The 26,846-nt window shown below is 43.3% G+C and overlaps 1 protein-coding gene across 1 annotated transcript in view; it reads right to left on the reverse strand.

Moving 5' to 3' along the window:
• The window catches only part of PIR (pirin), a 52,994-nt gene that overhangs the window by 15,295 nt on the left and 10,853 nt on the right, over positions 1-26,846 (reverse strand). The window contains 1 exon segment of the mRNA XM_038393455.1: positions 4,927-5,071. Coding sequence (XP_038249383.1) covers positions 4,927-5,071 — 145 coding nt within the window.

The following is a 26,846-nucleotide window of genomic DNA, read 5'->3' on the forward strand; positions in this document are numbered from 1 at the left end:
CCGAGGAGCCCCTGGACTCCTCCATCAACCCGGCTGCAGAGGGCACCTCGCTGAGAGCCGCCGAGCCAGTTGAGGCGACGGCCAGTGCCACGCGGCTGGAACCTGAGCCACCAGGGGCATCCCTCGCTGGTGAGGAGCATTCGACCTCCTTTCCGGGAGAGGACCCTACAGAAGAAAGTCCACCTCCTGATGCCGTGGCTGCCAAATCCAGCAGAGAGCTTGCGCCCGGCATCAGTGAGAGCCCTCTCCCGATCCAGACTCTCACCTCTACCCCTGCCCCTGCCCTTATCCCGCCCACCTCCCGAGATATTATTGCCACCCCTGGGACAGTCTCCTTCCCCTTTCCAACAGATGACTCCCAGGGAATGGCCTTTGTGTTTGCCCGTCCCGACCCACCAGGGGCTGCTATCCTCCCTCCGCCGCCCCCTATCGCCCCAGCATTCAGGTCAACCCATCAAGAGCCACGTCAGGGGTCCGCACCCTGTCTGCCCATCTCGCTAGGCCAGGGGGCTGTACCAAGGGCCCCATCGGGGAGCAACCAGACCATAACCCCAGCCCCCCATGCGCTGCGAGAGGAGTTGCGGGAGTTCCTAGAAGACGTCCGTGGCTCCCGCAACAAAGTCCAGCTTGCCCTCCAGCGATGGGGGGACTTTAATCAAATCCTCCGGGCCGCAAGGGCCCTCATGGGGGAGGGGAAAAGGACCGGGAGACAGGGCGCCGCGGCCTACCAGTGGGTCCGCCACTTCCGTGACTCCTTACTCACCTACGGGGTGGGTCACGGACTGCTGCGCGGCCCGCCGGGAGCCACCAGCATCCCTGCCGGCGAGGATCCCCCCCCAGCCCTCCTCATGGCACCCTTTACCATCGCAACATTGAACACCCGTGACTGTAAGATGGGTCTCCGCAGGTCCCAGGTGCTCTCCTTCCTTCGAGAGGGGAGGTACTCTGTGGTTTTCCTGCAGGAGACCCATACGGATCCGACCGCCGAAGACAGCTGGCGGCTGGATTGGGGGGACAGGGTCTACTTTAGCCACCTCACAGTTCATACGGGTGGAGTGGCGATCCTGTTCTCCCCCGACCTACGGCCCGAGGTGCTGGGGGTTGCCGAGGCTGTGCCGGGTCGCCTGCTGCACCTCCGGGTCCACATGGAGGGGCTCGTAGTCAACCTCGTCAACATCTATGCCCCAGCAGCGAGCCCGGAGCGGCTGCAATTCTATCAGCAGGCATCCGCCTTCCTCGGCACCTTGGATCCTCAGGAGTGCCTGGTCCTGGGAGGGGACTTTAACATCACCCTTGAGGAACGGGACCGCTCGGGAACCGAGCAGAGCCCGGCCGCCGTCGCCGTCCTCCAGGAGATAGTCGAACACCACTCCCTGGTGGACGTCTGGCGCGACCACCACCCGGATGACACTTCCACGTTCACCTTTGTCCGGGTGGAGGCCCATCGGTCGCGCCACTCCCGGTTGGACTGCATTTATTTATCACGCTTTCATCTTACACGAGCCCACTCCTCGTGGGCTCTGTCCGGGGTTCTCTGCTCGGTGTCCCCGTCCGGTTCCCTTCTTTTGACCCTTTGACCGCACTCCTGTCCCTGTTATTTTATTAGTTGTCCCCCGGTATTTTTTGGGTATCTAGGTCCTGTGGATCCCCCTTTTAGGCTGGGGGGGATCCTTTAGCAGTGGACGGGCTTTGCCCGCCCACTTCCCGGATCCCAATAAGACTATGTTTCTAGAGCCATCTGGCCTTGCCCCGTCACACTAGTTTCAGATATAAGAGTGATACATTTATACAAATAGTATGATCACACTCAGTAGATTATAAGCTTTGTAATGATACCTTACAAGAGACCTTTTGCATGAAGCATATTCCAGTTACATTATATTCACATTCATTAGCATATTTTTATAAAATTATATAGAGTGCAATGTCACACCACCTAAACACCTAGCGGGAGAAAGAAGAACCTATCTCAATGGGGGAAGGACTGGGAAGGAACCACAAGAGGACAGGGAGCCGGTGAGGTCATATTGGCCCCTGCCATCATCCTCAGCAAGAGGATGGCCCTCAATGAGAGTTGTGCCTGCCTTTCTGTGGCAAGAACTGGCCTCGGTATTTCATAAAATACCAAACTGCACCTAATATGCCATTTTCCCACATCTGCACACAAGGGAAACCATGCGCCTGCATAAATGTATAGTAAAAACATTTATTGAAGTGCTCTCTCTCTCAGTCCACACCACCTACAGAGGTACATCATCATCATCATCATAAAAGCGACACACATATGACAAGCATTTCAACGGTTACAATGCAAGATGAGCAACCCTCAGACAGTAAGAAAAAAGGTACTGTGAAGTTACAATATATAAAACAATTACAAAGAGAATTCTTTTTGAAGAAATATCAAAGAAAAGAAATGAACCAGCCAAGACTTGCAAGATGCTCTATTGGTAGGTTGTCCTTTTGGGGGTGAGCCATTGTATGCTGCCATAAGCTGATTTCCTTCCTGCCCAGTGCACAATATTAGATTTGACATTTTGTACTGGAAATTTGGTAACATACAGAGAGAGAGAAAAGCATGATGAAAGGGCAATGCTCAATTTGATTATGCTTATCTACAATCATGCTCTGAAACATCCATGTTGTAGCAGGCATGTAACACCGTTTATAAAGGGATTGAAAAGAACTGGTTTTATAGCAAATAGAATACTGCTTAATTATGCACTGCATCTTCATGCACACAGAAGGCTGGGTTACAGGCTTCAGTTCAGCAGTGCACTTAAGTATGGGCTTAAGTCCATTAAGTGAATGAGACATAAGCAGGTATTTAAATACGTTACTAAATTGAAGCCAGAGTCTCCTACTTATAGAGGCCATTTCACAGCCAGGGATTGCCATGCCTCCTCCCACACCTGACATACCTCCAAGAAGGGGAAAGTTATCAGCTTTATGCACCTAACTATCCCCCACACTGAGAGAAACCCCAACTGTCCTATTAAAAGCAGCATTATTGGAGGCCAAGTTCTGGGCCATTACATGCAATGGAGTGAACACAGCCCTTAATGATTGACACAGTTTGCTGTATATTCACACACAAACAGAATGACTGCATGGTGTATATATATATTTTGAGATGAGATATCAGGCCAAACTTGTCACATTTACTATTTGTATGGTACATGAGTGATGTATCTGATGAAATCTGTGACAAATACATATACAGGTAATTTGTTTTTCTGTATGTGCAGCATGTTCCGAAATCCTGAGATTATCTCCCTCCTCCCCTGCTGTAAATGTAAGACAGCGAACAACTCTACATTGTTTTACTAGAAGTAAAATCAATTTGTTATGCAAATACTTTACAACAGTTACAGTAATGAACAACATTGAATTCTTTTTTCTCAAGCTAACAAGCAAAAATGTGTTGCAAATGTGAAGGAATTTGGTAATGATGGAGATTTTGCTAATTCTGAGACCAATCCTGCCAATTTTTACACATATGAGGAGCCCTACTGAAGTCACTGGGACTGTTCACGAAAGTAAGGGTTACCACATGAAGGAGGATTGGGCCCTAGATTCTTTGCAAGTGACATAGAATGTAATGGTCAACATTTTACTGACTTGCTTCGGCTGCAATTGTAAAAATACTGTGCATAAACACCTGTTTTCTGAGGAAGCAAAGTAACTGACCTGCTGCTGAACTCTTAGATGTGTCTAGTCTGAAGGGATCACTAAAATGACCCAGAAAAAAATTGGAAATAGAGTGCATTAGTAGTCACTATAGAATGAAATAGATGTACATGAAAATCCCATATTGTTACACTGTTTCCATGCTTCTTTACAGTAGATTTGGTGGGAAATCCTCCAAAAATTGTATTGGTATTTGCTATACAACAGAGTGTAATTTATTAATTAACAAATCTACAAATGCTATATTAAAACTGTACATACAAGGAAATAGTGAGAGAACAATGTTTGAAATACCACAGCTAAACTGTAAGGCTCAAGTAGTCTGAGCTTTAATAATATTCCACCATTTGTCAAACTGCTTCTCTGCTATCAAATTAGGAAAATGGCTGATTCTTAAAGATATTTCAAGTGGCTTCTCAGGGCCAGAGAGCTAAGAAATTAACTTTAGGTTGTTTATTAATTTGGTTTGGTTTTAATCTTCTTAATGTTTCCCAACTGAAGTGAATTTAGTGGTGAGCCTATCCAATGACTGGGACTGGTGAGCACAGTCCACCAAAGTAATGGAAGGCCCACCCCCGAAGCGAGGGAAGGGCCACTGCACTGAACCCTGCTATAAATTGGGATTTACAATCCCGGAGAGTGGAGGGCCTATTTATCCACAGACAAGGCATAGTACAGGCAACTGTGAGCAAGTTCTCTCACCAATAGCTTCAATTTTAATGCAGTGAAGGGAAGAGAGTAGTTTAGTCCTCTTGCTGCTTTACTTTGAAATCTCCCCACTGAGAACAGCAATAAAGATACTACAGTGCCGACTGTGATGTGAACCCCCAACCCCAAATCTGAGAGCACCAATCCTTTTACTCAAGCCACTACACAGATGAGGATGGTAATCACTTTTAGTCACTGCCAACTACTGGATCCAAACCAGACACATCCCTTTCTCCAAACCTGTCTCCCAAAATTACATGAATTGGACTAGTTTTACATCTCCCAATTATTAATGGTTTTCAGACACGAGAGTTTGGCCTGATAACCTAGTATTATACTTTAGATACAGGGAGGATCTTCAGCCCTTGGATACATGGACGATACTCACATCAATGAGAATTATGCCCCTGTATTCAAGGGCAGCATTTGGCCAAGGGTAACAAACTTTTAAACTCTGAGGATATAGAACACTCCATAAGAGAATATTTTACCTATAACGATACATAGATACCGAGATTCATACTCAACCCATTACAGGAGAAGTGGCTTCAATGTCTTTGTTAAACCGGTCAATGAAATCTTTCCTACCTTTGGGACCTGGCTGAATGTGCTTGGCTCCTTTGTCCAGCCTGAAGTCCAGATATAATGTTGGTGTGTGAGTATAAACCTTTGACTAGGAAAGAAGTAGGGAGAAAAAGGTCACTTCTATAAATGTACCTTTATTATACAATGACTTTCACATAATAAATAGTATGTCATCAAATGAACAACTGGGTTTATTGTTATTTAACAAAACAAAAAAATTGAGATACTCTATACAGTATTTGAAGATCATTTCAACACTACAATTATTTAACTGTATTTTGTAGCATCTTTCATATGAAGCATTTTCCAAAATACTTTTTTACAGTTAAATAGTTCCATGACAAAGTTAAATAATAAATACTTTACAGAAAAATGAGAGAGATCAAGAGGTAAAGACAAAGGGGAAAAGCTGTATTTCCAGCTGAGATTTGAAATGTTTGAAAGTGTGAATGAGGTGGTGAGTTACAGATAGGCTCTTCCATATAGCAAGACCTGCAGAAAAATGGCTATTACTCCCAAAAACGGTGAGATTGCATGGAGGGAATGAGACTGGGTGCTAACAGAACAGGGTGAGTGAGAAGTAGCATAAAGTCAAATTCTCATGGGAAAGGCTTATACAGTTTTGAACTGGGTCCAGAGATGAACAGCAGTAAAGGCATTTGAGGATAAGATATTCTTTGTACATGCAAGAAGGCAAGCAACAGCACTGTACATATGAAGTCTGTTTCCCCAAGTTCTAGTTATTCAATACTGAAGGTTGGTGCACTACTCAAGAGGAGATGAAGTGGAAGATGAAAATTTCTATAGCAATGGAGTCAAGGTAGGAGTTTCCACTGTCATAGTAGCAGTTTCATAAAAATACCAGATCAAGGAGAAAAGTTCAGAGTAAACAATTATGCCAAGATTACAAAGTTACTAACTGAGAGGTTGGAGTTGAGGAGGAACAGTTTTTGACTAATATTTAAAATGTTCCCTACATCTGCTTGTTTCAAGGAAGCCATTATTCCTTTGGGAATATACACTGTATACTCATGGGAAGTGTCCAGCCCATCCAATAGAAGAAATTGTGTGAAGAGTAGCTTTTTCTCTTTTTGGTATTATAGTCACAGTTCAAGTCTTCAGAAAAACAGGGTTTGGGCTAAGCAGAAGAGAAATGCATAGATGTGTAGAGACATGCCCGACTTTCAGGTAACCAAAAGCTGGATAAATAGGTTTATATACATGCATTCTTATCGTTTACATAATATTGAAGAAAATCAAGATTTAAAAAAAAAATCTAGATTTTTTTAAGCACTAGCATAACCCCCACCTCCATCAACAATATTACATTTGCCCTTTGGAGACTACAGGCAAACATGCGTGCATACCCATATTGGCTAGCAACTGTCTAACAATCTGAAAGATAAAAGGAGTACTTGTGGCACCTTAGAGACTAACAAATGTATTTGAGCATAAGCTTTCGTGAGCTACAGCTCACTTCACGAAAGCTTATGCTCAAATAAATTTGTTAGTCTCTAAGGTGCCACAAGTACTCCTTTTGTTTTTGCAAATACAGACTAACACGGCTGCTACTCTGAAATCTGAAAGATGCCAGTGTTCTAATGATTGCATTTCCTTGTTTTGTACAAAAACGCACCTCAGAGAAGTCAGCAACAATGATGAAATCTCACACATAAAACAGATTTTAATAGAACAGAAGCAAATAAAACTAATAAATATATCCAACAGGACTATTACTGCAATAAAATACTTTTTCCAGTGTAGAGTTACTTGGCCTATCCTTATTTGGAAGTTTTTTTTAATTAAGAGGCACTTCCAGACTCTCGTGAAAAAGGCCCCAAAAAGAAAATCCTCCAATATGTACAGCCTTCCTTCCTAGGAGACAAGTGATAAAGCTATCTCAGAACCTTCTAAGGTATTATATAATTATTAAGATGTTCTTAGATCTTATATAAACAACTGGATGACAAACATACAGGAGCAACTGATAAGTTCACTATAGCAAGGGACCATTGTTTTATAAAGTTGTTTAGCTGGAATAATTTGGTTAAGCTGTCAGAATGTACCTAGGAAAAGGCAGTCCATTCCAAAATGCTGACAGCCATTTTCTCCTGATTTTTCAGTCACCTCCCAATGAAGTGTTGCTAGATTTGATCGCCTTGCAGTCTTGGCAGAATGTTTCCCTCAAAATAGTTAACAATGCAGGGCCCATTCCTGGAAACATTTACTGCTAAGCTAGTGTCCTTTTAAAAAAGTAGAACTATTCCCCTATGTTATTTTCCCTCCCACCCCACCCCCCACTGTTCCTCAGACATTCTTGTTAACTGCTGGAAATGGCCCGCCTTGATTGTCACCATGAAAGGTTTTCCACCTCCCCCGCTCCTGCTGGTGATGGCTCATCTTAAGTGATCACTCGCCTTACAGTGTGTATGATAAAACCCACTGTTTCATGTTCTCTGTGTGTGTATATCAATCTCCCCTCTGTTTTTTCCACCAAATGCATCCGATGAAGTGAGCTGTAGCTCACGAAAGCTTATGCTCAAATAAATTTGTTAGTCGCTAAGGTGCCACAAGTACTCCTTTTCTTCATATGGAACTACTGTGGCAATGAGCACTACACTTGACAGTAAATGTTTGCAGGAGATTATTCCTGCAACAGGGACTATGTCTTCTTCTGTTTTCACAGGACAGAGCACACTGTAAGGAATCTGTGAACGAACAATGATAGTGAAATCTAAAGGCAGGGTGCAATAGACAGTTTTTACACAGCCCTGCCATGCCACATCTAGGTCACTGAATAACAACAATGTAGCCATTTTCACAAAATATTTTTTAAAACTACAGTAGTGTTCATTTTACTCAGAATGCAGAATACTAAAAATTCTGCATTTTATGACGTGACTTTTTGCCTTTTATGCACACTAACAAGGACTCAGATTAGAAAAAAAACAAATGGAGTTTGTAATGAACAACAATGGCCTCTAAATTTATTGATAACAGATTTAGTACCATCAGCACGCTATAAACAGTTCCTAAGTAGTGAGTGAGTTTTGTCTCATTGTTTACACACACACAAAGTAACATTTTCAAGATGATTTCAGTGGCCTTTGAGCTCTAGTTTGAAAAGGGTAATTTTATTGTTATGTTGGAACAGGGAGGATGTTGACATTAAGCATTCTCTCTTCCTTTAATCCATCCTAGGGGGAGAGAAGAGGATTTGTAAACAGGAGGCTTTTTCTTTTGTTTACCTAAAGCAAGACCAAGCAGAGCCTCCCACTAGCAAGTGATCACTTTCACCTTCATTGTAATGAACACAATGGACCCAGTCTTTTGGCTTTGAAATTGCATCAGGGATCTCAATGCAGCCTCTTCCATCTTTTCTTTTAAGCAGCTTCTGAGAACCCTTTAAAGAAATATTCCCGTTTGTGCCGTTAGCCCATGAGCACCTTAGAGCAGTGATGACCTTCCTTGTATGGCATGCTGACCAGTTGTAAAGTACCATGCACACTTTACAGTCCTACATAAATGGATAATAAATAAGTTGTCTCATTGCAGGTGCAAAGCACAGTGAAGGAGATCACAGCTGTACATGAATACATAAACTCAGTGCTTAAACTTAAATAAATCAACAATAGAGGAAAGGGTTAGGAACTATTAGAAAAATCTGGGATGGAGAAGAATTAAAAGAGGGAGTTGGAATTTTACAGAGATTTTATATTGTTCACAACAAAATCATTTACTGTTTTCTGTGGGAGATTGCTGACAACCGTTAAAGTAATACAGCCTTATCCATCACATCCAAAATATAACAGACATGCTTGTGGATATTATTTCCTGCACATGTACACTAGACTGGTTTAAACTATCTGCATCTTTGTGGGTTAACTCAGATTGTTCAATACCCAATACCCAAAGGGCTTTGTTTTATGTAAGGATTAATGAACTGCAAAACCATCCTTTAAAAAATAAAATCTGCTTCTAAAGTCACAGCATAAAAAAGGCCACAGAATTAGTAAATTTGCCTCCTTTTATTCTTCTGTACAGGCACAAATAGTATTAGCCATGTTACATTACTCTTCTGTGTCTTCAAATTGCAGCTAGGCTTTAATCTTACAGGCCAACTTCATACAAGAGCGAGTTTCCATAGACACGGGCCAGATCATTTCCCACTGTGGAAAAGCCCACTAACAGGTAAAGAGGCCTCCAGATCATTTCCTCAGGGATGGGGAAAAGGTGTGGAGCTCTCATCCCTAAACAAAAGGCAGGGGGGTTGGCCTAGTGAGTGTCTGGATCTCAGGGGATCTGCCTATGTAATCAAAGTACAGAGCTATCCATGCAGGGACCTTGTGCTTCTGAAGTCACTCACCATGGTGGAGCTGTGCTGACAGGGCTTTCCTGTTTACAGCTGCCTTGGGAGCCCTCCCCTAAAGGAAGGATCCACAGAGTGGAAGGGCTCCATACAAAAAGCTAATTCAGCCTCAGAATTCATTTGACTGTGGATTTCCTAGTGGTTCCCATGGGAAATAGGGAGAGATGATGCAAATAGTAAACCCAATTCCACCCTCCCCTTCCAGTCTCTCTCTGCTCAGGAACCATTAACACCACAGAGAGCTCTTCACAGGGCTTCGGGACAGAATATGTTGCCATGGAGTTGACATTTCCCCCTTCCACATACCCAAGGGACCAGTCTAGCTATAATTTATGCACATCCTGAAGATGATTTATAAAGGACCCTTAACTATGCAGTGCTACCAGACATGTAAAAATATCTCCACCACTTCCTAAGTGCCTAAGATATATAATCATAAAGCCAAATCCTGAAGTCTTTGCTCATTTTCTTGTAATCCTTGCTCAGATAAACTCTTCTGGCTTCAATGGAAAATTCCCTGACCAAGCAGTGAGTAAGAAGTTCAGAATTTGGTCTTTAGTTAGCAGTGGCCCATTTTAATCATATGCAGATTCTCTATCTTAAACCCAAAAAACAAAAAGCACAGTGTCATTAATCAATACTTACAAATTTCCTTTTAAAACCAAGGATTACCCACACTGCATACCCTTCAAAGACTTCCCATTCACAAGTCTGTAATTTTTATCACCCTGAACATTCTTTCCATCCTTCCTTCATTTGTAAACCTTTTCTTAATTATGAGACGAAATCATTGCCACATGTAAGCTGTGTAGCCTGTTGAAATCATGGTTGCACCAATGAGGCAATACTGCATTTTCCAATACAAGTGTGACAGATAAAAGTACACTAAGTCCTCCATCAATTTGCTTTCTACGTGTCAGAGCTGATTTACTGAACCTTTTTAATGCTTGTGGCACCTTAGAGACTAACAAATTTATTAGAGCATAAGCTTTCGTGAGCTACAGCTCACTTCATCGGATGCATTTGGTGGAAAAATCAGAGGAGAGATTTATATACACACATACAGAGAACATGAAACAATGGGTTTATCATACACACTGTAAGGAGAGTGATCACTTAAGATAAGCCATCACCAGCAGCAGGGGGGGGGAAAGGACGAAAACCTTTCATGGTGACAAGCAAGGTAGGCTAATTCCAGCAGTAAACAAGAATATCAGAGGAACAGTGGGGGGTGGGGTGGGAGGGAGAAATACCATGGGGAAATAGTTTTACTTTGTGTAATGACTCATCCATTCCCAGTCTCTATTCAAGCCTAAGTTAATTGTATCCAGTTTGCAAATTAATTCCAATTCAGCAGTCTCTCGTTGGAGTCTCTTTTTGAAGCTTTTTTGTTGAAGTATAGCCACTCTTAGGTCTGTGATCGAGTGACCAGAGAGATTGAAGTGTTCTCCAACTGGTTTTTGAATGTTATAATTCTTGACGTCTGATTTGTGTCCATTCATTCTTTTACGTAGAGACTGTCCAGTTTGGCCAATGTACATGGCAGAGGGGCATTGCTGGCACATGATGGCATATATCACATTGGTAGATGCGCAGGTGAACGAGCCTCTGATAGTGTGGCTGATGTGATTAGGCCCTATGATGGTATCCCCTGAATAGATATGTGGACAGAGTTGGCAACGGGCTTTGTTGCAAGGATAGGTTCCTGGGTTAGTGGTTCTGTTGTGTGGTGTGTGGTTGCTGGTGAGTATTTGCTTCAGATTGGGGGGCTGTCTGTAAGCAAGGACTGGTCTGTCTCCCAAGATCTGTGAGAGTGATGGGTCGTCTTTCAGGATAGGTTGTAGATCCTTGATGATGCGTTGGAGAGGTTTTAGTTGGGGGCTGAAGGTGATGGCTAGTGGCGTTCTGTTGTTTTCTTTGTTGGGCCTGTCCTGTAGTAGGTGACTTCTGGGTACTCTTCTGGCTCTGTCAGTCTGTTTCTTCACTTCAGCAGGTGGGTATTGTAGTTGTAGGAATGCATGATAGAGATCTTGTAGGTGTTTGTCTGTGTCTGAGGGGTTGGAGCAAATGCGGTTATATCGTAGCGCTTGGCTGTAGACAATGGATCGAGTGGTATGATCTGGATGAAAGCTAGAGGCATGTAGGTAGGAATAGCGGTCAGTAGGTTTCCGATATAGGGTGGTGTTTATGTGACCATCGCTTATTAGCACCGTAGTGTCCAGGAAGTGGATCTCTTGTGTGGACTGGTCCAGGCTGAGGTTGATGGTGGGATGGAAATTGTTGAAATCATGGTGGAATTCCTCAAGAGCTTCTTTTCCATGGGTCCAGATGATGAAGATGTCATCAATGTAGCGCAAGTAGAGTAGGGGCATTAGGGGACGAGAGCTGAGGAAGCATTGTTCTAAGTCAGCCATAAAAATGTTGGCATACTGTGGGGCCATGCGGGTAACCATCGCAGTGCCGCTGATTTGAAGGTATACATTGTCACCAAATGTGAAATAGTTATGGGTCAGGACAAAGTCACAAAGTTCAGCCACCAGGTTAGCCGTGACAGTATCGGGGATACTGTTCCTGACGGCTTGTAGTCCATCTTTGTGTGGAATGTTGGTGTAGAGGGCTTCTACATCCATAGTGGCTAGGATGGTGTTTTTAGGAAGATCACCAATGGACTGTAGTTTCCTCAGGAAATCGGTGGTGTCTCGAAGATAGCTGGGAGTGCTGGTAACGAAGGGCCTGAGGAGGGAGTCTACATAGCCAGGCAATCCTGCTGTCAGGGTGCCAATGCCTGAGATGATGGGGCATCCAGGATTTCCAGGTTTATGGATCTTGGGTAGCAGATAGAATACCCCAGGTCGGGGCTCCAGGGGTGTGTCTGTGCGGATTTGTTCTTGTGCTTTTTCAGGGAGTTTCTTGAGCAAATGCTGTAGTTTCTTTTGGTAACTCTCAGTGGGATCAGAGGGTAATGGCTTGTAGAAAGTGGTGTTGGAGAGCTGCCTAGTAGCCTCTTGTTCATACTCCGACCTATTCATGATGACGACAGCACCTCCTTTGTCAGCCTTTTTGATTATGTCAGAGTTGTTTCTGAGCCTGTGGATGGCACTGTGTTCTGCATGGCTGAGGTTATGGGGTAAGCGATGCTGCTTTTCCACAATTTCAGCTCGTGCACGTCGGCGGAAGCAGTCTATGTAGAAATCCAGGCTGCTGTTTCGACCTTCAGGAGGAGTCCACCCAGAATCCTTCTTTTTGTAGTGTTGGCAGGAAGGTCTCTGTGGGTTAATATGTTGGTCAGAGGTGTGTTGGAAATATTCCTTGAGTCTGAGACATCGAAAATAGGATTCTAGGTCACCACAGAACTGTATCATGTTCGTGGGGGTGGAGGGGCAAAAGGAGAGGCCCCGAGATAGGACAGATTCTTCTGCTGGGCTAAGAGTATAGTTGGATAGATTAATAATATTGCTGGGTGGGTTACGGGAACCATTGTTGTGGCCCCTTGTGGCATATAGTAGTTTAGATAGCTTAGTGTCCTTTTTCTTTTGTAGAGAAGCAAAGTGTGTTTTGTAAATGGCTTGTCTAGTTTTTGTAAAGTCCAGCCACGAGGAAGTTTGTGTGGAAGGTTGGTTCTTTATGAGAGTATCCAGTTTTGAGAGCTCATTCTTAATCTTTCCCTGTTTGCTGTAGAGGATGTTGATCAGGTGGTTCCGCAGTTTCTTTGAGAGTGTGTGGCACAAGCTGTCAGCATAGTCTGTGTGGTATGCAGATTGTAATGGATTTTTTACCTTCAGTCCTTTCGGTATGATGTCCATCTGTTTGCATTTGGAGAGGAAGATGATGTCTGTCTGTATCTGTGCGAGTTTTTTCATGAAGTTGACAGATTTCCACTCTATACGGCTAAATTCAGTGCCTTGCATAATCACAGGTTTCAGAGTAACAGCCGTGTTAGTCTGTATTCGCAAAAAGAAAAGGAGTACTTGTGGCACCTTAGAGACTAACAAATTTATTAGAGCATAAGCTTTCGTGAGCTACAGCTCACTTCATCGGATGCATTTGGTGGAAAAAACAGAGGAGAGATTTATATACACACACAGTGTGGCTGGACTTTACAAAAACTAGACAAGCCATTTACAAAACACACTTTGCTTCTCTACAAAAGAAAAAGGACACTAAGCTATCTAAACTACTATATGCCACAAGGGGCCACAACAATGGTTCCCGTAACCCACCCAGCAATATTGTTAATCTATCCAACTATACTCTTAGCCCAGCAGAAGAATCTGTCCTATCTCGGGGCCTCTCCTTTTGCCCCTCCACCCCCACGAACATGATACAGTTCTGTGGTGACCTAGAATCCTATTTTCGACGTCTCAGACTCAAGGAATATTTCCAACACACCTCTGACCAACATATTAACCCACAGAGACCTTCCTGCCAACACTACAAAAAGAAGGATTCTGGGTGGACTCCTCCTGAAGGTCGAAACAGCAGCCTGGATTTCTACATAGACTGCTTCCGCCGACGTGCACGAGCTGAAATTGTGGAAAAGCAGCATCGCTTACCCCATAACCTCAGCCATGCAGAACACAGTGCCATCCACAGGCTCAGAAACAACTCTGACATCATAATCAAAAAGGCTGACAAAGGAGGTGCTGTCGTCATCATGAATAGGTCGGAGTATGAACAAGAGGCTACTAGGCAGCTCTCCAACACCACTTTCTACAAGCCATTACCCTCTGATCCCACTGAGAGTTACCAAAAGAAACTACAGCATTTGCTCAAGAAACTCCCTGAAAAAGCACAAGAACAAATCCGCACAGACACACCCCTGGAGCCCCGACCTGGGGTATTCTATCTGCTACCCAAGATCCATAAACCTGGAAATCCTGGACGCCCCATCATCTCAGGCATTGGCACCCTGACAGCAGGATTGCCTGGCTATGTAGACTCCCTCCTCAGGCCCTTCGTTACCAGCACTCCCAGCTATCTTCGAGACACCACCGATTTCCTGAGGAAACTACAGTCCATTGGTGATCTTCCTAAAAACACCATCCTAGCCACTATGGATGTAGAAGCCCTCTACACCAACATTCCACACAAAGATGGACTACAAGCCGTCAGGAACAGTATCCCCGATACTGTCACGGCTAACCTGGTGGCTGAACTTTGTGACTTTGTCCTGACCCATAACTATTTCACATTTGGTGACAATGTATACCTTCAAATCAGCGGCACTGCGATGGGTACCCGCATGGCCCCACAGTATGCCAACATTTTTATGGCTGACTTAGAACAACGCTTCCTCAGCTCTCGTTCCCTAATGCCCCTACTCTACTTGCGCTACATTGATGACATCTTCATCATCTGGACCCATGGAAAAGAAGCTCTTGAGGAATTCCACCATGATTTCAACAATTTCCATCCCACCATCAACCTCAGCCTGGACCAGTCCACACAAGAGATCCACTTCCTGGACACTACGGTGCTAATAAGCGATGGTCACATAAACACCACCCTATATCGGAAACCTACTGACCGCTATTCCTACCTACATGCCTCTAGCTTTCATCCAGATCATACCACTCGATCCATTGTCTACAGCCAAGCGCTACGATATAACCGCATTTGCTCCAACCCCTCAGACACAGACAAACACCTACAAGATCTCTATCATGCATTCCTACAACTACAATACCCACCTGCTGAAGTGAAGAAACAGATTGACAGAGCCAGAAGAGTACCCAGAAGTCACCTACTACAGGACAGGCCCAACAAAGAAAACAACAGAACGCCACTAGCCATCACCTTCAGCCCCCAACTAAAACCTCTCCAACGCATCATCAAGGATCTACAACCTATCCTGAAAGACGACCCATCACTCTCACAGATCTTGGGAGACAGACCAGTCCTTGCTTACAGACAGCCCTCCAATCTGAAGCAAATACTCACCAGCAACCACACACCACACAACAGAACCACTAACCCAGGAACCTATCCTTGCAACAAAGCCCGTTGCCAACTCTGTCCACATATCTATTCAGGGGATACCATCATAGGGCCTAATCACATCAGCCACACTATCAGAGGCTCGTTCACCTGCGCATCTACCAATGTGATATATGCCATCATGTGCCGGCAATGCCCCTCTGCCATGTACATTGGCCAAACTGGACAGTCTCTACGTAAAAGAATGAATGGACACAAATCAGACGTCAAGAATTATAACATTCAAAAACCAGTTGGTGAACACTTCAATCTCTCTGGTCACTCGATCACAGACCTAGGAGTGGCTATACTTCAACAAAAAAGCTTCAAAAACAGACTCCAACGAGAGACTGCTGAATTGGAATTAATTTGCAAACTGGATACAATTAACTTAGGCTTGAATAGAGACTGGGAATGGATGAGTCATTACACAAAGTAAAACTATTTCCCCATGGTATTTCTCCCTCCCACCCCAACCCCCACTGTTCCTCTGATATTCTTGTTAACTGCTGGAATTAGCCTACCTTGCTTGTCACCATGAAAGGTTTTCCTCCTCCCCGCCCCCGCCCCCCGCTGCTGGTGATGGCTTATCTTAAGTGATCACTCTCCTTACAGTGTGTATGATAAACCCATTGTTTCATGTTCTCTGTGTGTGTGTGTATATAAATCTCTCCTCTGTTTTTTCCACCAAATGCATCCGATGAAGTGAGCTGTAGCTCACGAAAGCTTATGCTCTAATAAATTTGTTAGTCTCTAAGGTGCCACAAGTACTCCTTTTCTTTTTGCGAATACAGACTAACACGGCTGCTACTCTGAAACCTATTTTTAATGCTGGCACTTTATTGCCATACTTCGACAAAACAAATAAAATACGATGAAATGAAGTGGAGTTTACATACCAACAAAGTTATAAATTCTATCAACATGTGGCTTCAAATGCTTCCCTAAGTATTTTATAGTATCATTTTAAAAGATATTTTTGATTTAATGTTTTCAGAGGACACACTTTTTTAATTAATTTAACTATGGCGCATTTCCAATTGTGATTCAATTTTTGATCAGATTACAATTTATAACTGAGATATGAAAATCCCACATCTTCAGATCTCATAATTAGTGGTCCTATCTGCTCTTTTCTCCTAGAATAGTTGTTTCCTGTCAGATGAATGAAGAAATCACACAGATTCCGTTTGCATTTGTGATTAGGTGCACGCTGATGACATGCCATCAGGATATTAGAATCGGAGCTACGCACAATTCATGGAACATTATGAATCGTATGAGCAAATAGTGACTTTTGCGGGGGCTCTGCCCAGAGTCCCTCAATTTTTCCTCCTCTTAAAGGCTCTGCATTAGAGTGACGTGTCCTTCTGACCAGTGACAGATAGACAGGTCTCATCCAGAGCCAGTCAATGCTGCTTCTTGGGTGGTTGCTGTTATATAACTAACCTACATGCTAACATTTATCTGCATATATCTTTTAGGGATGCTGCACATTATTGTAACCATAATTTTCCCTACCCATAATCCCCCTGTTGTCTGTTTCCAATTTTGTAGCTTTATACCTAAATGTAGGCCTTGATATGGCAACTGAATCTGAGTGGACAGACCTTCGCATCTGTTGTAGATCCCCTTTTAATTCAACAAGGGTCCACTGAACAGATCCAAATGCAGGATTGAGGCTCCAGATTGTAAACCCTTCTGGGCAGCAACCACATTTTTTATGTCTGTAAAGCTCCTAGTGCATCTTGGACAACTACACATACAGATAATAAATTATTCAGTAAAGAAAAAATAAATACTCATCAGGGAGAGCACATTAGGTAGGTAATGCAATAGACATGGTGAGGGAAGAAAAAAAAACCTATTTGGTTTCAAAGAGATTATAACAACCTCAGAGTCAATCATTTCCTGGCAGTTAATTACCAGATGGGTTAAAGGCCTCCTCCAGATGGTCACTAGCTGCCAGGAAATACCCCACCCATCAGTCATTATTGGTTAAAACAGTTAGGATACTGATCTACATTAGTCATATTCCCATCATATTACTATGAACTGAGGGTACAAATGCAATGGAAAAGCTTAGTCTGAAAAGGGAATACAAAAACAAATGTGAAAACAGGAATGGAATGGAAATAGATCTGTGTTTCACTTGTTGCACAGAGCTGTACTATTGTCACAACCAGATGAATGTAATGCTCATGGAAAGTGTTGAACTAACAGCCAGCAATGTAAGGTTCCCCACACTAATCCATTTATGTGCCTCCACACTTTCCTGAGGGGACCACCTGAAGGGGTGAGAGGTTAGTCTCCATGCCAAATCAATTCCTGCCTTCCCTGCTGAGACTGCTAACAAAGAATGTGATTGTTGTGATTAGGTTACCTGACCCATATTAAAAAGGACTAAGAGTAAATTCCAAGACATCAAAGCACAACAGTTTAGTTTTCATTCTCCACAGCTTGTTAAAAAACTCATTTAGAAGCTAATTTTTTTTCATCTCAAAGCAATAATGAATGAATAAACATGAATACCTGAAGCAGTTTGGACCACAGATTCAGGCTGCACACACATGTAATATTTCTGTATGCAATGTTAATAGTGCCAAGAGAGAAATCAAAGACATAAACAAAAGCTTTTACTTCAACTGTTTGCTTTGTAATCAAATGTTGTTAATAAAGACTAAATAACTATTTCATAAATAATGAGAGTCCAAGTTATCAGAAAACCTCAGGAGTTACAGTGTAGGTCATTCAAGTCCATTATCGTACTTATCCTTTATCTTTCAAAGTATATGAACAAAGGATATTCAATTAAAGTGAAAGGTGAAGAGTTTAAAACTGATAAGAGGAAACAATTTAAGAAAATGACAATTAACCTCTTGAATTTACAGTTACAAGATATCATTGAAGCCAAGGACAACCAATTAAAAAAAGGGCAGGGAGAGACCTAGAAATTAATATGAATAGTGAGCACATCCAGAGTTTCTAGACTGAATTTTTAAAATAAGGGATATAAACTCTACTGATTCTGGGCATAAACCAACCATCCACTGACAGGGCTAGGAAGGAACTTCTCACCACTGTTAGATCGGGACTTCTGCAACATGTTCTGCAGGGGGAAAACCTTAAACCCAAGTTTCTGAAAGCTGAAGCTACTGCAGAATGCTACACTTTGCCTGCTGCTCAGTGGAGTATCTTGCTCTGTGAATAGGATACTGGCGTTTCATGACCTGCATTGGCTGTCTGTTGAAATTTAAGGGGTTGACACTGGCCTAAGATTTACCTACTTCAGAGAACACCTTTTTCCCCCATGCAATCCTGTCACAGTTGCAATTATCAGAGGGACTGAAGCTAATGATCATTTAGTTTGTAAGAGAGAGAGAGAGGTGCTGGCAGGGCATGCTCAGTGACTACCACTCCGATGAAGCGAGCTGTAGCTCACGAAAGCTTATGCTCAAAGAAATTTGTTAGTCTCTAAGATGCCACAAGTCCTCCTTTTCTCTTAATGGATACAGACTAACACGGCTGCTACCCTGATACCACCTAACTGTAGAACTCTCTTTCTCTTAATCTCCTGTCCAAAATATCCCAAATTTGGTTACCATCAGGGCATGCTGCAAAGACCATTTTATTGGACAGACATTTGGGGAGGGCTGAACCAAGTGGGGCAGAAGTAAATTTTGGGAAAAAGAGATGAGGATTTTTGTTATTTTTTTCTGCAGAAGAGCAGGATTTTGTGGCATGCTGCCATTTATCTACTGTGATTTTTATTGTGATAAATTAACTCCCAGAAAATATAAGAAAAAGTTAACACCCAGAGATAGGTATCCTTTTATATATAAAATCAAAATAAATAAAATTAAACAATAAAATGAAAGGAAGAGATGAAATTAATAACTCAAAAATTGCTGAGACCCTGAGCTCCTCTTTAAAAGTCAGACTTCTGCAAGAAAAACAAAGAAAAGAGATTTGAATAATCAATAAGTAAAAAGACCCTGTAAAATAATGATTTATAAAAAACAGGCCCCTTTGAAAATTGTGAACATATATAAGTCAATAAATCTGGAATATATTCATTTTAGGCCATTAAGGGAATTAGCTAACTTGTGAAGACAATAGAAAATGTACAGCAGAAAACAATTATGCATGGGAAGGGAGATGGACTGAATCATAGAATCATAGAATATCAGGGTTGGAAGGGACCCCAGAAGGTCATCTAGTCCAACCCCCTGCTCAAAGCAGGACCAAGTCCCAGTTAAATCATCCTAGCCAGGGCTTTGTCAAGCCTGACCTTAAAAACCTCCAAGGAAGGAGATTCTACCACCTCCCTAGGCAACGCATTCCAGTGTTTCACCACCCTCTCAGTGAAAAAGTTTTTCCTAATATCCAATCTAAACCTCCCCCATTGCAACTTGAGACCATTACTCCTCGTTCTGTCATCTGCTACCATTGAGAACAGTCTAGAGCCATCCTCTTTGAAACCCCCTTTCAGGTAGTTGAAAGCAGCTATCAAATCCCCCCTCATTCTTCTCTTCTGCAGACTAAATATCTGGATATCATATAAGCCTGGATATAAGACTGGATATCATATAAGCCTTTTCCAGTCTCCCCCAGGCAACGTGACCACTGCAATCACAATATGCTGGTGCTCCTGCATCTTATATTGTACTAACATAACATGTAATTCTGTTTCAATTTGTCACAACAAAATTGAATTTAATAACTTAAGTCACCATCTATATATATAAAGTCACCATCTATATAAAGTGCTGTTCCCAGATGGGACAGGAAAGAGTTGAATGACATACCAGAAACACAATTAAACAGGAACATTAAGAAGATGCAATACAGTTTTAAATGTATGCACTGTACATTAGTAAGTGAATATCAAAATGGCTACAAATAGCCTAAACCCAGAAAGGAGTTCTCAATATCATATACATAGTGAAATATAGCTCCTAGCTATCCCATCTGTTTTTTCCTGTAACCTATTTCCTGTGGTAGTGTTTATTCTCTCTTCTCCATCTCCCTCTCTATAACCTTGGACTAACAATCCACCAGTTTAATCACAGAATTTGAAATCTTCAAAATGGAATTTGATTCCTTCATGTGTGAAGTTGTGACTGAATTCTTGGGGGAGAACTGTATGTCCCCTGTTCTGTTTGACCTGCATTCTGCCATATATTTCATGTGTTTGGCAGTTTCGGATGATGACCCAGCACATGCTGTTCATTTTAAGCACACTTTCACAGCAGATTTCACAAAATGCAAAGAAGGTACCAATGTGAGACTACTACAGATAGCTACAGCACTGGACCCAAGGTTTAAGAATCTGAAATGCATTCCAAAATCTGAGGGGAATGAGGTGTGGAACATGCTTTCAGAAGTCTTAAAAGAGCAATACTTTGATGCGGAAAAGTATAATTGTGTGATGTTCTGTATCTTGAGGGCACACCCTGTAGCCCCCCATATTCCTCATCTGTACATAATTGTGATCTTACGTATAAAGCATGCCTTATATGGTATTAGGGAAAGGTTCCAATCTGCTGAAAGTCATTGCTCTATCCATATATGTATATCATTAATGCATCTGAAGTTATGAGAATTGTGTTGTATTGTTGTCACTAAAACATGCTGTAAACTGGAGAATCAGCCAGATATTAGCTCCCCAGAGGCAACAGCAAGGAAAGTAACCAAAGCCCAGGCGGGGTGTCACACAACCCATCAACAGCCATTGTCCAGCAAGGGAGCTACAATTCAATGACTCACTTGCATGAGGCCACACCAGGGGGATTGCTCAACTTTGCCTGGAGACTCAGAAATGCCCCCCAGACATGCCTGGACTTGTGTTCTACAAGCACATGGACTGAGAGAATAAAACTGAACACTGGGGGCCCAGGCTTGGCTTTCTCCTGCCCCCACCTATACTGCAAGCAACCAAGACACTGAGAAGTCAAGACTCCAACAGAGGAGATTGTTCCTTAAACCTGGGTCAATCCTGTATATTAAAGACTGCAATATCCAGTGGGATGAGAAAAACTAGTTAATCTAGTTGCTGCCCAGTCTAATAGGATTGAGAGTTTAGACAGTGTGCTTATATTTCATTTCTTTTGGTAACTAACTAACTTTTTGCCTATCACTTAAATATCATTTAAAATCTACCTTTTATAGTCAATACATTTGTTTAATTGTTTATCTTTACCAGTGTGTTTGAATGAAGTGTGGGGCAAATCTGCTCAGGTTTGTCAAAGGCTGGTGTATGTCCACTTTCCATTGTTGAAATGGTGAATCAATCAATAAATTTGCACTGCCCATCTTGAGCAGTGAAAGACGGTATATTCCTGGGATACGGTGCTGGGAGCTGGGGGGCAGAGGGGAGAAGGCGGGATTTGGCTCTGATGCCTTTCCCTGTGTGATTCATGAGTGGCTCTGGGAGCAGTCACGCCATCTAGCTGGGTGTAGGGCTTCACATGCAGTTGTGCTGAGTGATCACAGCTCCTGGAGGGGTTGGCGGCTGGTCACAACCAAGGCATCGTGAGAGACAGCCCAGGCGGGAGAGAGTTAAGGAAACACAGTGGTCCCACTGTCCCAGGCTAGACCCCAGGGGGATCCTGTCACAAATGGTACCATTATTTACATATCCAGGGCAACATACGCAACTTGAAAAAAGTGTAATTAAATATTGCAAAATTATAAAAATGGCAACAAATGACCTTGCATCCAGAATAAAGCTTAAACCACTAACTCAGTTCAAATTTCTTCTTCATGTCACAAGAGAACATCTGAAAGCCTCAAGCAAAACAGTGCTCTTACTGCTAGCCTCTATGGATATGTCTGCACAGCAATGAAATACCCACAGCTGGACCAGGTCAGCCGATTAGGGCTTGCAGAGCTCGGGCTGCAGGGCCATAACATTGCTTTGTAGATGTTCAGGCTTGTGCTGGAGCTCAAGCTCTGGGACCCTGCAAGGTGGGAGCAGAGCTGTCGCTAGGGTATGGCAAATTGGGGTGACTGTACAGGGTCCTGCACTTTAGGGGGCCCTGCACTTCGTGAGGAGGTGGGCAGGGAGGGGAGGCAGGCAGGGGAGAGGAGAAGCCCCCCAACCACCCTCCCCCTCCCCCCAGTGTCTCCTGCCCTGGCATGCCTGGCCAATCAGCACCTCTTCCTCCCTCCCAGCGCCGACCACTGATCAGCTGTTTTTCTGTGTTTGGAGGCACTGGGGGAAAGGGGAGAGGAGCGAGGGCTCAGAGCACTAAGGGGAGGGGGTGAAACTGGGTGGGGAAGAGGTGGGGCAGGAGCAGATGAGGCATGGCTGGGAAGAGGCGAGGTGGGGCCTTGGGGGGAAGGGTGGAGTGGGGCAGGGCCTGGGCAGAGCTGGGGGGAGTTCCCCCTTGGCAGATAGAAACTCAGTGCCTATGTCCAAGGCCCTGCACGCCCCTATGGACAGCCCTGGGTGGGAGGGTCCCAGAGCCTGCACTCCAGCCCAAGCCCGAACAGCTACGCAATTTTTAGCCCTGCAGACCAAGCCCTGCAAACCTGAGTCAGCTGTGGCCATGCCATGGGTCTTTTATTCCCGTGCAAACATACCCTCTGACTCCCTCACACGAAGGACTTTAAGGACCTATGATATTGGTCTCACATATTGTGGAATGACAGTTTCACTACAACCAGTGGGGCTAGTGGCAGTGAGACAGTTGGGTTGACATACAGCCTTTGTGAGGCTGATAAGACTGTTGCATGCAGATATAGACACCTCCCTACCTATCCACAGATGTGGCATGCTTTTAAGATGATAGTGGGGCCCAGACAGATGTGTACCTTATGACCCCCCTTATTTGTGATGTCATTTAAACCTGTTGCACCACTGGCTCATCAGGAGCAGAGGTATGTAGAAAGAAAGAAAGAAACTGAGATGATCATTCTTTTTATAAGGGGAAAAAAAATAAACACTACCATGTGGACCTGCTGAATTCTTGCCAGAGGGCATTCAATGTCAACAAGTCTAGTATATTTTCTAGTTAAAATAAACTTTAAATTCAAAATGATTAACCCTGATGACAGTGGCTTCCACTTTTCTGTATTTTGTTGTGTTGGACACACCAGTCATTGAAATCAAATCATTCAACTCTACTACATGCTAGAGAGTGTAAACCCAGAAACTGAAACTATGTCTGGCAGCCAGCCTTCTATATCAGAATCCACTTTGGACAGACCTGCTCTTCTCTCTCCAAGGATGAGGTAATCTAATAAAAATGCACATCCTGACCAGAAGAATTTCAAAAGCAGTATTTCCTATAATTTACTTCTGATTGTGCAAAATCCTTAATACTAATAATGAGATCATTGAACAAACAAGCTACCAGGAGTGAAATGTAAGTACCCACATTACAATTACCATTTGTCAAAGGGGTCCAAAGCCATATCAGATTTCACACTTTATTTGCAGGCTGGGCAACAGCTGTTTATCTTGTATTGGTTCAAAGACTTCCATTGAGCACAGACCTGAGAGAACTGAGTGGGCATTTACCCTGTGTGCTTTTTTTTTTTTTTTTAAAATGAAAGTCTTTTGTCCATTGTCACTATCTAGATAGCAAAAACCTCAGTGTGAATGTGGTGGCTCAACTGCAGGCCACTAACTCCTGTATAGAGCCATGTCAGGCCCCAGTCCTGCATCGGGATCTGCTAGTGTGGACCCCTGCTTCCATGGGACATCATACTAGTGCAGGGGGTCTGCTGTTGAAAATCCTGATACGAGATTGAGGGCCTTAATCTCTTACCCACATTGAGTGATACTGGTCTGACAAGCTGGTCTATGAAATGGGACTGAAATATTTATATAAGAGGATAGAGTGTTCTGTTCTTCTCTCAAAAAAACACCAAACACCTCCCCGCCCAGTCCCCTTTCCAACACACAGAAGGGAAAGAGATTATCAGCTATTTAACTAATGCAGTCACATCCCCATAGGTGGATCCTTGTGTCCATGCAAGGAACCAGGGCTACACACAGGCACAAAGACCCACCTGCAAAGATCCGACTGCAGGGTCAGGGCCTAAATGTGTCTTCCTGTCTGATTTGTGTCCATTTATTCTTTTACATAAGAACTGTCTGGTTTGGCCAATGTACATGGTAGAGGGGCATTGCTGGCACATGGTGGCATATATAACATTAGTAGACATACAGGTGAATGAGCCTCTGATGGTGTGGCTGATGTGGTTGTGTCCTCTGATGGTGTCGCTAGAGTAGATATGGGGACAGAGTAGGCAATGAGGTTTGCTACAGGGATTGGTTCCTGGGTTAGTGTTTCTGTGGTGTGATGTGTAGTTGCTGATAAGTATTTGCTTCAGGTTGGGGAGCTGTCTGTAAGCGAGGACTGGCCTGTCTCCCAAGGTCTGGGAGCGTGAGGGATCGTTTTCCAGGATAGGTTGTAGATTTTTAATAATGTGCTGGAGAGGTTTAGCTGGGGGCTGTACGTGATGGCGAGCGATGTTCTGTTATTTTCCTTTACAGAAGCAGCTTCGCTTCTCCTGGAATTGACACCTCCTCATCTATTGTTGGGAGTGGACTACATCCACCCTGATTGAATTGGCCCTGTCAACACTGGTTCTCCACTTGTGAGGCAACGCCCTTCTCTTCATGTGTCAGTATATTTATATCTGCATCTGTAATTTTCACTCCATGCATCTGAAGAAGTGGGGTTTTTACCCACAAAAGCTTATGCTCAAATACATCTGTTAGTCTTTAAGGTGCCACCAGACTCCTTGTTGTTTTTGTGGATACAGACTAACACAGCTACCCTCTGATATTGGCTATCAGAATCAGTGCAGTGTGTCAGTGTTAGGGAATTACCAGTCAGTTGGATGATCAAGTAATAAATCTGAATTCAAAGCTTCCATTTAGTTCACACTCTACATATGGGGCATGTTTGCAATGATCTCATTGACCTTGAATTCAGTTTGGACAACAGAGAGCGCCACATGCAGCTTTATAAACCAAGTCAGAACAACAGTGACCCACAAACACTAACATTCTCCCACACTGAAAAATTACCTCAATTTTCTTGGAAACAAACAGTTCCAACAGCACTGTCTGCATGTGCCAAGTTGCTACAAGCTCCAAGACACATTCTGCAGACCAGGAGAATCCAGCAATGCTGACACAGAGCAATAATGTTTAGCTTTGGTTGGAGATACCACAAAAATATAGTGGCAAAACAAGAGACACACTACGCAGTAATGTACACTGTGGAGCATGCTTTGCTATTTCCTTTGTTGCCCCACTAGTATACATGACCACCGCTTATTTCATTTATTTCCTCCCTCTCCCCACCCCTGATCTGCAGCATTGCAGTTCCTGAGTGACAAACAGCCACAGGTATATACCACAGTCAGTCCTTTGTGAATGTGTGTGCGCATGGAGGAAGGCAAGGACTGGGTCAGGTGATGAATGCCATCCCAGGACATAGGAAATATGGGGCGACTATGCTGAAGGGATGGTGTGATATCCTGAAGGACGACCCATCACTCTCACAGATCTTGGGAGACAGGCCAGACCTTGCTTACAGACAGCCCCCCAACCTGAAGCAAATACTCACCAGCAACCACACACCACACAACAGAACCACTAAACCAGGAACCTATCCTTGCAACAAAGCCCATTGCCAACTCTGTCCACATATCTATTCAGGGGACACCATCATAGGGCCTAATCACATCAGCCACACTATCAGAGCTCGTTCACCTGCACATCTACCAATGTGATATATGCCATCATGTGTCAACAATGCCCCTCTGCCATGTACATTGGTCAAACTGGACAGTCTCTACATAAAAGAATAAATGGACACAAATCAGACATCACAAATTATAACATACAAAAACCAGTTGAAGAACACTTCAATCTCTCTGGTCACTCGATTACGGACCTAAAAGTTGCAATTCTTCAACCAAAAAACTTCAAAAACAGACTCCAACTAGAGACTGCTGAATTGGAATTAATTTGCAAACTGGATACAATTAACTTAGGCTTGAATAGAGACTGGGAGTGGATGGGTCATTACACAAAGTAAAACTATTTCCCCATGTTTATTCCACCCCCCACCATTCTTCAGACATTCTTGTCAACTGTTGGAAATGGCCCACCTTGATTATCACTACAAGAGGTTCCCCCCGCACCCGCCTCTCTCCTGCTGGTATTATCTCACCTTAAGTGATCACTCTTGTTACAATGTGTATGGTAACACCCATTGTTTCATGATATCTATGTATATAAATCTCCCCACTGTATTTTCCACTGAATGCATCCGATGAAGTGAGCTGTAGCTCACGAAAGCTTATGCTCAAATAAATTTGTTAGTCTCTAAGGTGCCACAAGTACTCCTTTTCTTTTTGCGAATACAGACTAAAACAGCTGCTACACTGAAACCTAACATACTTTGAGTCGTCTATGGGAATTTTAGCTCATTTCAAATGAGGTATGGTGGAAACTGTCCCTTTGTTTCTATGTGCTGTGTACAAAGGA

This window comes from Dermochelys coriacea, chromosome 1, assembly GCF_009764565.3.
Source record: "Dermochelys coriacea isolate rDerCor1 chromosome 1, rDerCor1.pri.v4, whole genome shotgun sequence".
Lineage (NCBI taxonomy): Eukaryota > Metazoa > Chordata > Testudines > Dermochelyidae > Dermochelys > Dermochelys coriacea.